The sequence below is a fragment of the Neopelma chrysocephalum genome, unplaced genomic scaffold (assembly GCF_003984885.1).
Source record: "Neopelma chrysocephalum unplaced genomic scaffold, ASM398488v2 Primary Assembly neopelma1_96845, whole genome shotgun sequence".
NCBI classification, from domain to species: domain Eukaryota; kingdom Metazoa; phylum Chordata; class Aves; order Passeriformes; family Pipridae; genus Neopelma; species Neopelma chrysocephalum.
In genome coordinates this window covers 134276-148152 of record NW_020925488.1, presented here as the reverse complement: position 1 = coordinate 148152, position 13877 = coordinate 134276, and the positions used below count along the sequence as shown (strand labels likewise).

Sequence of the window (13877 nt, the reverse complement as noted above, 5' to 3'; positions counted from 1 at the left end):
CTGAAAGAAAAATCACTACAGTTAGCCTAAAAATACCAAATTTTTGGGAAAAACTGCAGAGTAATCATCTGAGGTTCAGAACTGCCAGCATGAAGGCCTGTTGGATTGATCAATTTGCCACGTAACTCAAGAGGATCTACATGTCACTCCTAACAAATGAAGCTATAGCCAAAGCCACAGGACAGTCCAGAGGGAAGATTTGCCTCTGCACCTCCACCTCTCCCCAGCAGCCCCAGCTCCAATCCACTGCACATTTACCGTAGTCGATGTGCTTTGAGATGATTCGTCTTCTGTACAAACAGTTGGCGCAGCCAGCGAAGACAGCCTGGATGAGAAGGGTGATGTCGATGTCTCCCTGGCACTGTCCTCATTTAGAGCAGAAACACCAACCATGTGGAGTCCATTCAGTTCACCGCCTTTACTCTGAGCACAGGTCTGCAAAGAGCTGAGCAAAGTGCCATTGCGGAGACAGGTAGTGCTGTGGAAAGTGCTCGTGAGCTTTGATGACTTTTGATCACTCTCATCGGAGTCAAGCTTAGGAAAGGACAGGGATTTGATATTGCTCACTGAAGTGATAGGGGAAAGGGACACTTTGGAAGACAAGGACATCTTTTCACAGTTTCCCAGCTGTGGTAAAGTGATAAAGCCATTGGGTTTGTGAAGGGGTTTGAAGTCCAACGTGGCCCTTTCTATGGATGCCAGAACTTCTTCATCTTGCAACACAGACTCAGACCCTCCTTTGGGCAAAGTATTATCTAACAGCTGGGCAACAATAGGCCCAGTAGTACCAACGTGAATTTCAAGAATATTTTTTAATTCCTCCTTATCATCAATAGTTTTTAATTCCAGTTTGTCAAACGGGTCTTCTTCGCGTTCAAAATCAGCCGGGTTAAAATCTGCTTTTGGACGAGGTGGGCTGATGACCTTTTGCTTCACAGAGCTGCTGTTGGCTGGCGTGGGAGTAAGGATGTTATTGTGCTGCAGGCTAGCGAGGATGGGGTTGATAGGAGGAGGCATGGCTTCAGGGCAAGGTCCCTCTGAGAACCCCATCCTGGTGCTGTCCTCCGGAGCTGCTTTGGAGTTAGCTAGTGCTTCTTCCGCCTTGCGTTCAGCTTCCCTCTGGGCAGCCTGGATTTTTTTGATGTCTTCAGCCCACTCGATTGTTTTCTTTTCCAGCGAGAAGTCATACTGGATGGGGGGGTGGAGGGGAAAGGAGAGAAGGGGAAAAAAATTAATTTGTAAGGATCGTAGTTGCTACTTCTAACAGCAACATAAGTTACCAAAGAATAAGAGCTACCTGAGTTACCATGGACAGTCATCACCTTTTCCCAGCCTATAGATTAATAAAGCTGGCAGACACCACAAGTAGTTAATTTTGCCTCTGTCCACAAAACCTGGCTGTAGTCTGGATTAGAATACCATATTTTGCCTCCTTTCTGCATTTAGTTTTGCTTTGGAGCTACTGATCATCCCAAATTGAGTTTCGCAAGTCTCCCGCCTTCTTCCCCAGGACTACAGATGTAGCAAGGGGAAGTGTAACATGTTACTAGATGGACAATCATTCCCCAACCTGGCACCACTGAACTAACTCCTGTCCCCAAGTTCCACACGTCATTCAAGACTGGAGAAGAGTAACTATGCATCCAAAGGCCAATACAGTATTACTCAGCTTCCCCTAAAAGATTCCCAAGGCACTCAATATTAGAGTTTCACACCAACTAGTTTAAGAGGTGTTTGTATTTTCACTCTACTGCCTCTCCAGCCAAAGCAGATACAATGGCTACAACAATGACAACACCTTCCTTCAGCAGCAGGTTTTGCTGTAGAAACTGACAGGACAGGATCCTCAAGCTTTTTCTGCTTAACATCAGGTCGTTAAGAGCCAGGTTAGCACAGAGAGGCATCTGTAAGCTACTCACTGCCAGTGTACTGACCACTTAGTGGCTTGGTTGTAAAGGACAAAATTCTGCACAGCCTTTATCTTTAAATAACCACAAAATGTCCAGAGAACACAGCCTAGGAGCCAAGTCCACAGGTAGCTTAGACCTCAGACTCACAGGAAGTGTTAAGACAGCCTCGACTGGACAATGGCACGTACCTGAACAGGAGTACTTTGCCACTGGATTGCCAAGTCATAAATTCCTAATTCTAAAGGGCAACAAGCCAGCAAGGATTCATGGGCCTCTACAGGCTACTCACTATGTGTTGTGCCACATCCCATCCTGTAGCGGGCTCCAGTTTCCCTTCCCTGAGCTCTAAGACTCCAAGAGGTGTGATACACAATTTATCAGCACAGAAACTTTGGAAAACAACACACAGGCAGAAGGATTGGGCGCCACTACTCATTACACACTCTTTGGTATGTGAGCAGAGCTATCATAACTTTGTGTGTGTCTATATGTAGCTCTCCCACACCAGCTTAACTGAGTGGAAACAGGTCTACTAGGACAATCAGGTAATCATTTAATGGTTATAAGGAAAAAAACCTAAAGCAATCTGCCATAGACAAAGTGAAAACAATCATCAGTTGGGACTGGTCAAGGAAAATCATGGATCTAAATGAGAAAACATAGTTCAATTAGGTTTCCTGTAACACAACCTGCATTTGGAGATTAGGTTTTCAACAGTTAGGCTAAAGCAATTGATTTTATGCTACTAACAGCTTATTTTAACAGAAACATGCTCCTCAAGACAGGGAAGCCATCCAGGTACCAAGCTGTAACTTGTTTGCCCCACAGAATTCCCTCTCAGAACTACACAGAAAAAAAGAACCGGAAATTATGCCATTGCACAGGTGTATCAGTTCTTAACACTTTTGCTCTTAAAAATTATATTCAAAATTTACCAGGGTAACATTTAAAACTGTAACCATTGCACAAAAACACCGTGCTTCTTCAAAGTAGATACAGTAAAATAAATGCTTAAAAATAATAGCCTAGTGGCTTTTTAAGGAAACAACAAGTAGAAGCTTTTTGCATGACCCATAATATTTCTATCCTTCTATACAGTCTAACAACAGACATTCTGCAAATACTGTCTGGTACATGAAATGACACCACAGGACTGACATGACTCGTGAGTGAACTGTGACTAACTGCAATTTACAGCACCACATGTTGGGGAGAAGAGAGCAGAAAGGCAAAACACATCACTCACCTGGGCTTCTCTGACAAGCTGAGAAGAATCAGGCAGACAGAAACCAATGGGTAATCCAACCTTTGCTGGGGTTTTGAACTTGTCTCCTATCTTAAAAGGGACATCATCAAGGTAACTGAAAGGCCCTAAAATCAGAAGCAGAAATTATATTAAAAAAATCCCCACAACTCGCAAGTTGAATGCTTTCAATTAGGGCTCACTTTGCTGTATTTGGGAGCTATTTTATCTCTGCTGCCACAACTATGTCAGGTGACAGTACAAACGAAGTTTGAAGTTGTTTGGACTTTGATGCCTCAGTTTTGTTTGTGGAGTTTATTTGGTTTGTCTAGATGTTCTAGCCCACAACTGTTAAAAAAAAAAGGCAACACCCCTCACAACATAACAATCCATCAGGTTTTGAAGTCTCTGCACCCCATATCCTACTTTCCTGTGTGACAAGACTATTCCTACACAACTGGATGCTGAAGCTCTCCTGAACACTGTATTCTCTTATATCTCTATAAAAAGATCCATCACTTTTTACCATATTCAAAAGAGGTTTTGATATGACCCAGCTTTAGAGCAGCTAAGACAAACTAAAATCCGCGTTTTGACATGCAAATAGGAGATAATATTAAGAAAGAAGTGGTCACAAGGGCAAAGTGATGACCCAAAGACATTCCACTTCAACCAAAACACAGTGAAATATCACGACTATTTAGCACAGCAGTTCTGATTCTTGAAACAAGGCAATCAAACTTGATCAGGTCCTACATCTGTCCTTTGTATCTATCACTTACACTTGATATTTAAAAACGTTTTAGGGTGACACTTTTCATCCTACAAACTCACAAGGCAAAAACCACTTAAGCTCACCTACCTCCACCAGACTATTGGCGTGTTTTCCTTGAGCTACTGTGAAGAAGTATGGGAAAACCCACAACACAAATTGCACTCATTTTTTTGATTAACTGAAAGTAATCTCTTGGATTGCTGGTGTAAGCCTTGGGAATTAGAGGCAAAGTTTCTGGTGTGTGTATCAAAAGTGCCTCTAGGCCTTCCTCAAAACTTCTCTTTGAGTGATGCAGATAGAGAGACATCAGTGGCAACAACTGAGAGGGTGTTCAGTGCCCAACCCCTCACTCAGTGAACTGTGATTTGCCATTTTTATCTGACCCATTTTCATACTCAGACGGCAGTTTAAGTACTGTTTGTGTTCCCTCGCTGTCAACTCATCTACAAGGCAGCCACAGCTCCCAGAGGCCGAGCAGCTTTCAGAAACAGGAACATCCTGTCAATTTGGAGTTACCGGTTTATGGGCTGTCATCACTTGAGCTCTCATTCCACGCCCTGGAGGTGCTGGTCACAGACTTTTGTTAAGACACAGGTGCTGTCTCCTGCACTTGGAAACCATCAGGATGAACAACCACCTGCACCTCCAGGATGAGAACACACTCCAAGTAGAATATAATAGTATTTTCACTGATCCTTAGTGGGAATAACATGTTTAACTGCAACATGTCATCCAAATTGCATTTGAGCTGGCAATTTGAGAACCAAAGCATTTGCTTATACAGAAATAGCAACTGTGGCAGCCTCTGCACCACGAGCAGTAAATCATGGCCAGGTCACGGACAACCAGACCCGGGACTGTTGCTACCATGTTCTGCATAGTCCCACTCACACAAGTCCTGTTCCAAGCCAGATGATCCGGGTGCAGCAGGACTGCTTCTCCGCGTGGATCTCGCAGGCCAATTAGCTCAGTGTGCAAATACTTGTCTCATTAGACCTATTGACACAGTAAGTGGCAGACACCTCTCCTTGCAAAAGTGCACCTGAAATAGATACCAGCCACAGGGGCTACAAGCCCAGACTGTGGTACTTACATAGTAACTCCTATTTTGCTCAGAAAATAAAATGAAACACACCTAGATGGGCTGCACTTACACATGCCAGCTTAGCCTGAAAAGCTTGACTAAGGAGTAAAAGCCTTCTAGTTTCTCCCCAGTATACTGATATTTTAATAACCACTGCTATAACCTCATCTTGAATATAACTCTGCTACAAAACACACAAACACGTATCAGGAAGACACCAAGTGTTTCAGGACACTTGATGATAAAAAGCCTTTCTGAGGCAAAACACTGATGCACATCGTATTCAGTTTGTTCCAGCCCAGTCAGAACGGTACTAGTTTGGTGACGCTGTTTCAACAGTCACATGTTCAAGTGAAACAACTTAAGTTTTTTTTCAAACTGTTATTTAATATGCCTGTTGGCCACTTCATCCTTTTATCAGTTAAAAGCACACTGAGGAATTTCTGAGAATAGCTCTGGCAAAAGTGTACCTGCCAGCCTGATCTCTGACACTGTGCTCTGTATTATACTCCTGGTCTAACAAACCACTACAAGAGTAAGATTCCTCTCCACTATAGTGTAATGCAGAAGTCACTGGTCAACCCATAGAAGTGTCCTCCAGTTTGGTAGCAAAACAGAAACACTTCAGAAAAAAAAAACACAGTTACCAGTTATGAATGGGGAACAGTTTATAAAGCATGTGGAACTGAGCTTTCATGGTCACACAAACCACGCTTATGCAATTGTCAGAAACCAGAGTTAAAAGCTTTTAAATTCTATAGTGACAACGATAACACAAATATTATCATGCCGCACTTGGCATAACCCACACTTTCTGCACAACAGATGAAAGCTGCATTTCTACATGCCACTAATTCCTACAACTTAAGCTTGAATTTCCAATTATTCAAATGACAGAAGAGGATCTGAAGTTACATGGTTAGGAATAGTTACAGGTATATGCTAAGAACACCCTTAAAGACATGAAAAGGGCTCCTTTCTCTCCACTCATACTCTGTGGTCCCATCTTCATCTCCATTTGAACGTGGTCTGAGAAACCTGAGCTTAAGCAGGGGGTTGGGACATAATCTGCAGATGCCCCTGCCAGCCTCAACCATTCTGTGATTCAACATCAGTCCTCTAACCTCTAATAAGTAGCTCAGCAATAATCACAAGAGATATATCAACTATATTGACCAATTTCATCAACCTGCCAGACACCGAGCTGCAGGCAGCTGTTGGACTAGATGCTTTACAGTTAGCCAAAACTCAGTTAGCAGGACTATTGTTAACAACCCCAGAGAAGACTGAAACAACTGTCCTACTGATTTCTTAGGACACCATTAAGCCAAGGAAGTTGCTCCACTGCTCCTCAGAAACAGTACTGTGACAGTGTCGCTGGTCATTAGGAACAGAGGGCACGCAGAAGAGCAGACAAGTTAACAAGGCAGCTCACAGCACCATTTGTCTGGGCCTTGTTATTTTGAAGCCAGGAGCATGTTCCAGCACACTGTACTGTTTCGGGAAATTTTTAAGACACGTTGAATTCTAGCTGTGGGCAGCATCTTTGCTCGTCCGGTTGGGCAAACAGGAGAGAAAAATGAAAACAGACATAGAAGACAAGCAGTTAGAGACTGTTTACAGACAAAGAAGCAACTGCTGAAGGGCTGGCAGCTACCTAATGAGGAAATTAGTTGTCTTGCAGCAGGGTCACTGGGCCACAGCAAAGGAGACCATCTAAAAATTAAGTTTTGATAGGCTCTTTTTATTAATCCTTAACCATGTACTTAAGTGAGGTATTTCTTATTTTGTACTTTAACTTCACATTTGCAAGACTAAATAAAAAGCTCAAGGAAACTGGAATTCCACAGGACCTTCTTATCTGAAAAATTAACAATAAAGATTATGGCTTAATTTCTAAAAGCAGAAGTTTTGACACCATGAAAAGTCATGATTACCAATTTGAGGAAGCCACATTACATAAAAGAAACTGAACTTTAATGTTCCACAGAAATATGCTTTGCACTCAAATTACAATTGATTTTCTAAAAACTATGCACATACACAGGCAAATAACTTTTATGATACAAATCATCTGCATGACTTTATACATCTCATATGTAGAAGATAAAAAAATAGTCTCTTTTTCACCTGCCTTCTGAACCAGATTAGTCCATTTTAAGAAAGAAATTCACAGTTGAGCAAAGACCAAGCACAGTTCAATGTTATATTGAAAGCTTCACTTTCATTTCAACTTCTCATATGACTTCCATAGGAAGATGCTACAGCTCCAGCATCCACTTCAGCAAACATCAGAGCAGTCTCACAACTGCAGTTCAGCTTTGATTTTGAAGGGAGTAAGTGGGATAAGGGGAAGACATAACTCTGCCATGACAGAGCAGGGAATAGTCACAGGCTGAATTTCAGTTCAATCAGAGAACAAGCACACACAGCATCAGAAAGCAACTATTCCAGAAGGAAGCCAAGGCAGTTCATTCCTAACAAAAAAACTACTCAGTGGCTAAACAGATTAGTCTATATGGACTGTCTACGCTGGGACAACAGCAAGCAGCAATAGTAGGATTTATTCTGTTGAAAAGACAAGGATGCCCAATTTCACTTACCATGAGAGTCGGATCCCAACTTCTTAGAAGCCATTTAGAACCTGAAAAACATTTTAAAACAGCTTTAACAACTTCATATATGTAGCATGCATCAAGTCTATGCTGTTTCAGAGTCTCACCTCTAGGTTAGGGAACACGTTGCAGACACTTGATGTGCCTGTTCCCAACATAAGACAAGCAAACTTATTTTACAGACTTGAGAACCAACTGAGCAGGCAAATAACTTAGCCCAGGATCTGCCAATCTAAATGGCAAAAACAACCAACCAAACCACAAAAACCCAAACAAACCAGCAACCAGATACAACCTGGTTGATCAGGAAGACAGAGTTCCAGATCACAGCACTCGGAGGCCTCTCTCTCCCATGGAGCACACCCTGCTTCCCTTGGCATTAAGAATAGCTCTTCCTGCTGGAAATACCACATTGATCCTCTTCAGTTTAATCCCTCCTGCTCTAAAAGGGGATACTACCATACTGGGCACACAGTCAGTTAGCCAGTGAGGTGCTTGTCTAGACACATTGGGTAATGCACAACACAGGTACACAATAAATGGTACCATTAGGAAGATACTTTTGGACACACACAAGATAACACTGGTAAAAAAAGAGGTCTCATCCACACCCACAGAATTTACTAAAAACTTATAAGATGTTAAACACAGAGTGCCTAGACTGCTTTTAAACACATAGTAGTCCTGCCTCGAGAAAAGAGTTGCTCAAGATAGAATTATCTGTCTAATTAGTTGTCAGCTAAATCCCTCTCCAGGATGCTTATGGTATATTCAATAACATAACTGATTCTTTTGCCAGATTAGAAGGAAATCACAAGATCTATCTCAAGACAACACAGCATAATTCTTTGAATAACTGAATTTTTAAGTGATCCTTGTGACATTACGCATTACAAGAAATCAGAGCTGCCCTTTGTTCCTGAAGCCCTCCAGCTCATAGACTGAAATGCCCAACAGCTGGTCTTCAAAAACATGGAGCTCTCTGGTACATCCCCAGGGGCAGCAGAGCACGTGGGGCAGATCATTCCCCAGTCAAGGACTCTTAGGCTCACTGTTTCCACTGCAGATTCCAACTGCAAACATTACCTTAAAGGAAGGGAGTCATAAGGTGAGGATTACACAGACAGCTTAGCTATTCCTCCTTGCTGCTGCTGACAGGACTGGGAACAAGGAGGACCAGTTACAAGCACTTTAGCAAAGTCCCTTTTGCTGTGCAAAGGTCCCTTTCAAGGTTATGTTGAAATCAACAGGTGAACCAGCCCTACTGGCTAACGGGAATTCAGCACAGGGCTAAAGCCAAAGCGTACAAGGATCACCTGGGTGCAACCAGACTTCAAGAGACAACAGCCCATGGGGAAGTGAGTCATGCTGGGCAACTCCAGCTGCACCTTGGACATACAACCTGTGTGTCATCCTGCTCAGTGTTTACCAGCCTCTTCTCAGCACTGGTATTACATCCAAAACTATTCCACTAAGCCAGAAAACTCGTTTTGGCACCTGCTGGCAACTGCTTCTCAGAAGCAAACAAAACATTAAGGATTCAAAGATGGAAGGAAAAGGAGATGAAACCGTGCCAAGCCTACCATCTCAGGAAGCATGTCAAGGGCAAAGCCACCAGACCACACAGCAGAGCTGCATGTCAACCACTGGAGCTGAACGAGCTTTACTGGTCCCAGAGCCACAGAGGAGACCAGACCGCAGACAACAGCACGTGAAACAGCTGCCCTTTCAGACCCTGATCACGCTGCCAGATAAGCTGCTGTGTCGCTGGTTTCTCTATGTGAGAGTAGCAATTAAGACATCAGCTGGGTTTGTTACTACTAAAAAAGCCAAGTGAAATTGTACAGCCTTCACGTGCCTCACCATCCTCTGTTTGCCGCCAGACACTGGCACTGCCTGTAATCCCATACCGTGGCTGTCCACCATCCACTGAACTTGGGACAAAGCCTACACACACTTCTTTTAGTTTCTCCAAGTTCCTTCTTCTAGTTACTACCTCAGACTGAAGAGCAAGCAGACCTTTCTCCACAGAATTTAAGAACTTCCAATGAGAGGAAGTAAACTCCTCACTTTCCCAACTTAACTGACACAGGAGTTCTCAGTGCAGCACCAGTTACTACAGCTTACTGCTCCAGGGACATTGGTGTACAAATCCCACCAAGCCAAAACCACACATCTAACTTTCAGGGAGTTTTGCAGTAGCATACCCATCTGAAATTGCATGAAGTCTCAGTGTCAAAATACCCCACATAAGCAATATGTATCTTGCTTTTGTTGTCAATCCTGTAGTAAAATCCTAGTGCAGACTTGGCATCTGCATTAATTTCAGGGTGCAGTGGGGAAAATGATTCCCCTGCCATATGTAACCCCTTATTTAACTACAGAACTAGCTAAGGCACATCAACAGCAAGCTAGTCATGAAATGGACCATTTCCAGAGACAGTCACCCTTTAGATTCAGGCAGCATTTGAGATGATAACACACCAGCTCTCGCTGATGCACTATGAGTGTGCACTTAAGACACCATTACTGCAGAAGGCACTTGTCAGCAAACAGAATTGTTAAGCACCACACACAGTAACACAGAAATAGGCTGCCAGCCACATTTCATCACCCCCTTCCCAAAGAAGGTTTAATTAAAATAGTGTCTTGTGACTAATCAGATTTGATAGACTATTCAGGGACCACTGTTACAAGCATCTTGCTGTTGCTCTGTCCTCCTGGCTGGGAAAAAAGTACTTGCAGCCTGTTAGAACGTTACCAATGTTGTTACTATGCTTCTGGGCATTACCTGAACATCCATCACACTGTGCAGTAAAAGTTTGCTAATTTTTGGTACCACTCATGTAGAAATTTAAAGGACCTGCTTCCAAAGCCTTACTCCAAACCAGATGATGGACAACTGCAGCCCTATCAATCTTCCCTTTCATCTCCAGTCTCCAGAACAGGATGCTCAAAGGCACCTGTGGTAACAGCACGTGGTGGCACAAATTTTGGCCTAATGCTTTACTGCACACTGTAAATTGGCAAAGGACCCACTCTACTGCATGTAACCTTTCTCAACACTTTTCCTGGCCTAGGGAAAACAGCTAGTTGTGTAATACTACAGGGTGTTCTTACTGCCACCTCTCTTCTGGCTCTGTGGCTCTCCTTAGCCACCTTTCCTCATTCTTGGTTCTGGCCAACCCTCTAAAGAGAAGATCATGGCTAAAAGTTATAAGCAACTGAAGCAACCTGATGTGAACTCTCCCCTTCCCATCTGTATTATTTTTCTGACAATAACAGTGAGGTAGCAGATCAGCATTCCTAGAAACCAGCCAGGCCGAGGAACACAGTGTAGCAGAGCCCAGGATGAGGACAGAGGACCTCAGAGTAGCCATGACAGAAGTAGAGGGGGGACAGGGAGAGAACCACCACCACAAAACAACAACAAAAAAAAACCAACAAAAAGATGCAGAAACAGAGAAGTGACAAGGCAAAACCGATGACAGAAACAATTAGCACAAAGAGAGGTGACAAGCTGGAAAGGCTTGAAGGGACGGCACAGAGGTGACCAGGGCAATCCACCAGACACGTCATCACTTAAACCTGAACGACATTTCACTGTGCTGCCAGACAAGGAGAACAAAGAGAAGCATGACTTGGTACAGGGAAGCAATGCCAAAGGGAGAGTGTCATCAACAGACCAGAGCAAAGAAATTATTATAAAGAGTGACTCATGGGGAGCTGCTGGGAAGTTGGGGTGGTTTTTAATTCTTAGCTCAATGTTTCTTCTACTGGTGTTTTCCCTGAAGCTTATATCTACATTCCTTTTCTTTTGAAAGAGCTCTGACTGGACAACTTGGAAGAATCCTACCTACAGAATGATACCTGTAACTGCTTTATCTGTGATAACTCAGACCAATTTGAATATTCGCCAAGAAATGGACTCTTGTTGCTAGATCCCTGATTCTGGAGTGCAAATATGTCCCAATTCCAGACCATGTGAATTCTCTGAAGTAACTCCCACCTAAGACTAAGATAAATGAAAAATGTACTCCTTATGGGTCAGAGAAAACCAAAAAGCCTCAAGTTATCAACCATAATGAAATCAGCCACCTCTATGATTTTCAGAGACTTGATCTTGCAATTTCCATTTTACTTGCTAATATACATCATGTAGTCTACACACTACTAAGGATGCATCATTCACTCTAAAAACTACAAAAAGACTGAAAAAGTCAAAAAGAAAAGATTTTTTTTCCCTGTCTATATTACATTCAAGAACTACTACTGATTTTACAGGAAAGAAAAGAGAAAAAGTGAAAGCAGTTTGATTCTAAGGGTCACAGGTGTTCAAAATTTAGACAGTAGTTTCAGTTTTCACCACACTACTTGTTTTGGTGCAAGTGAAAAGCTATAACAACATCAGGATTCTGTATATAGCCTCAAACAGCAAAAATTAGAAGTCAACAGTGCCTGTTGCTAAGACAAAACAAAAGTTAAGATTCTCATATCAAAGCTTCCCACCTCCGTAAGTGTTCAGCCATTGCTACACAATTGAGATCTCTTATGTAGACTGACAGCAAAGAGATGATCAGTTTACTACAGTACAGAACAGATACCGTGTTCATTAACTGCAGTATCCAAATAGATGACATCACCCCAAAATCTGCAGCAACTGCTTCTGCTTCGTACCTCTAACAGTTCTGCAAACAACAAGCACATGAAAATACTTCCCTCGCATAGAGGATGATGATGTTGGCCCTCTGGTAACAACTGTCTGGATAAAGTTATTGTAAAACTTGACGTGACAATGTTGTAACTACGTACCCAAATCAACCATAAAAAAAAAATCCTCCAAAACTAAAAACCCACAAAGAAAAGAAAAAAACATCTCTTTACCTAGTCCTAACAGAAAAATAAGTTTTAACTCTAACTACAGTAATTCTTGTTAAGTGCTTCCACAATCCAGGAGATAAGTTACATGAAGGTTCTCGGTCCATTTTAAGATCAATGAGAACAAATCAGACCCTCCTTGAAGCAAACACTGGTGTGGAGTTGCCATCCAACATTCAACAGCCACTGGTTAAAACAAATCTAATGACATCTTCATCTTATAAGATACAAGTCCAAGTGGTCACCCTGCACTTCAACAAATGCAGAGTAGGGCTCACACTGACAACAGGAGGCTGAGGGAGGAAAGTGTGAGGTATCCCTGCTGCATAAAAACCCCGTGGATCAACAATCCAAGCAGCTGTGATGAGAGATCTAACTCTGAAGAACAGCCTATAACATTACACTGATGCAGTTAGTTATTACTAGTGCAGTGACTGAGGGACAGAGAGGGACAGGAACCAAGAAAATGGGAACTTTTTAAAAATACTTTCAGAATATGTGACTAGCAAGGGCAGGGAGAAAAGACCCCTTAAGAGCAGGTCTGTGTGCAAACCACATTACTGGATTATAAGACAACACCAGTGATGGCAATAGCATCCATTATGGGGCTTTACACGTTCGATAGCATCTTCCTAGCAGTGAAAAACATTAGGAGGCATTGATTCTTCAGATTGTGCCATGGCTTCATGTGGCACTGTGGGCAATTAGACCTTCTGCTTCAGGACCTCTCAGTTCAAGTGGAAGTCAGCTCCACAAGCTCTCAGAGAATCACAGCATCTCTCTGTGGTTCCATATGGATTCATAGCATTAATATGAGACACCTGTAGTTACAGTTACCCTCATGTCACCTCCCACTTTGCTCATCAGAGGTACTGCACTTGTTAAAAGCACATACTGTTTGGGCTGGTTAAGGATTGTTTCAGTTTTCTCTTAACTGAAAACAGACACCTCTATTCCTCCTTTAAGATCCTGACTGTATACTTGGGACATGAGGTAATTTGCCATACCCTTCACTCAGAAATCAGGGATAACCCCGCAATTAGTGTGCTGGAAATGCAGCACACTAATGTACCAGTCTTTTAGTCACTCAGTGACTTACCAGTCATACAGGTTTCCAATGCAGTTGAAGCTTGTACACCACACAAACCTCTAAAAATACAAGTTCCACAAGCAAGAGCATAAGGAAACAGAAAATCACTTATAGGTAGCCCTGTGGTCAAAGCAGAAGGAGTGTAGGCTTTTCCTTTGGCCAGACACTGACATGCCAAACAACAGCATGGAAGATGCACATAGTCTAAATTCACATTTAACTGCTGCAGCAAATGGGTGACCCTTTTAAAAAGGACTCTTCCCAGAAAACTCAGCCTTGTCA

The 13877-nt window shown here is 42.7% G+C and overlaps 1 protein-coding gene across 6 annotated transcripts in view; it reads right to left on the bottom strand.

The window, feature by feature from the left end:
* The window catches only part of UBAP1 (ubiquitin associated protein 1), a 34565-nt gene that overhangs the window by 9290 nt on the left and 11398 nt on the right, over window positions 1-13877 (bottom strand). For all 6 annotated transcript variants that reach the window (XM_027670389.1, XM_027670387.1, XM_027670385.1 and 3 more), the window contains 3 exons: window positions 7616-7656; window positions 3157-3281; window positions 259-1188 (listed from right to left, as the gene is read on the bottom strand). In XM_027670389.1, coding sequence (XP_027526190.1) covers window positions 259-1188; window positions 3157-3281; window positions 7616-7649 — 1089 coding nt within the window. In that variant the 5' untranslated portion in view covers window positions 7650-7656. The remainder of the gene's footprint in view (window positions 1-258; window positions 1189-3156; window positions 3282-7615; window positions 7657-13877) is intronic.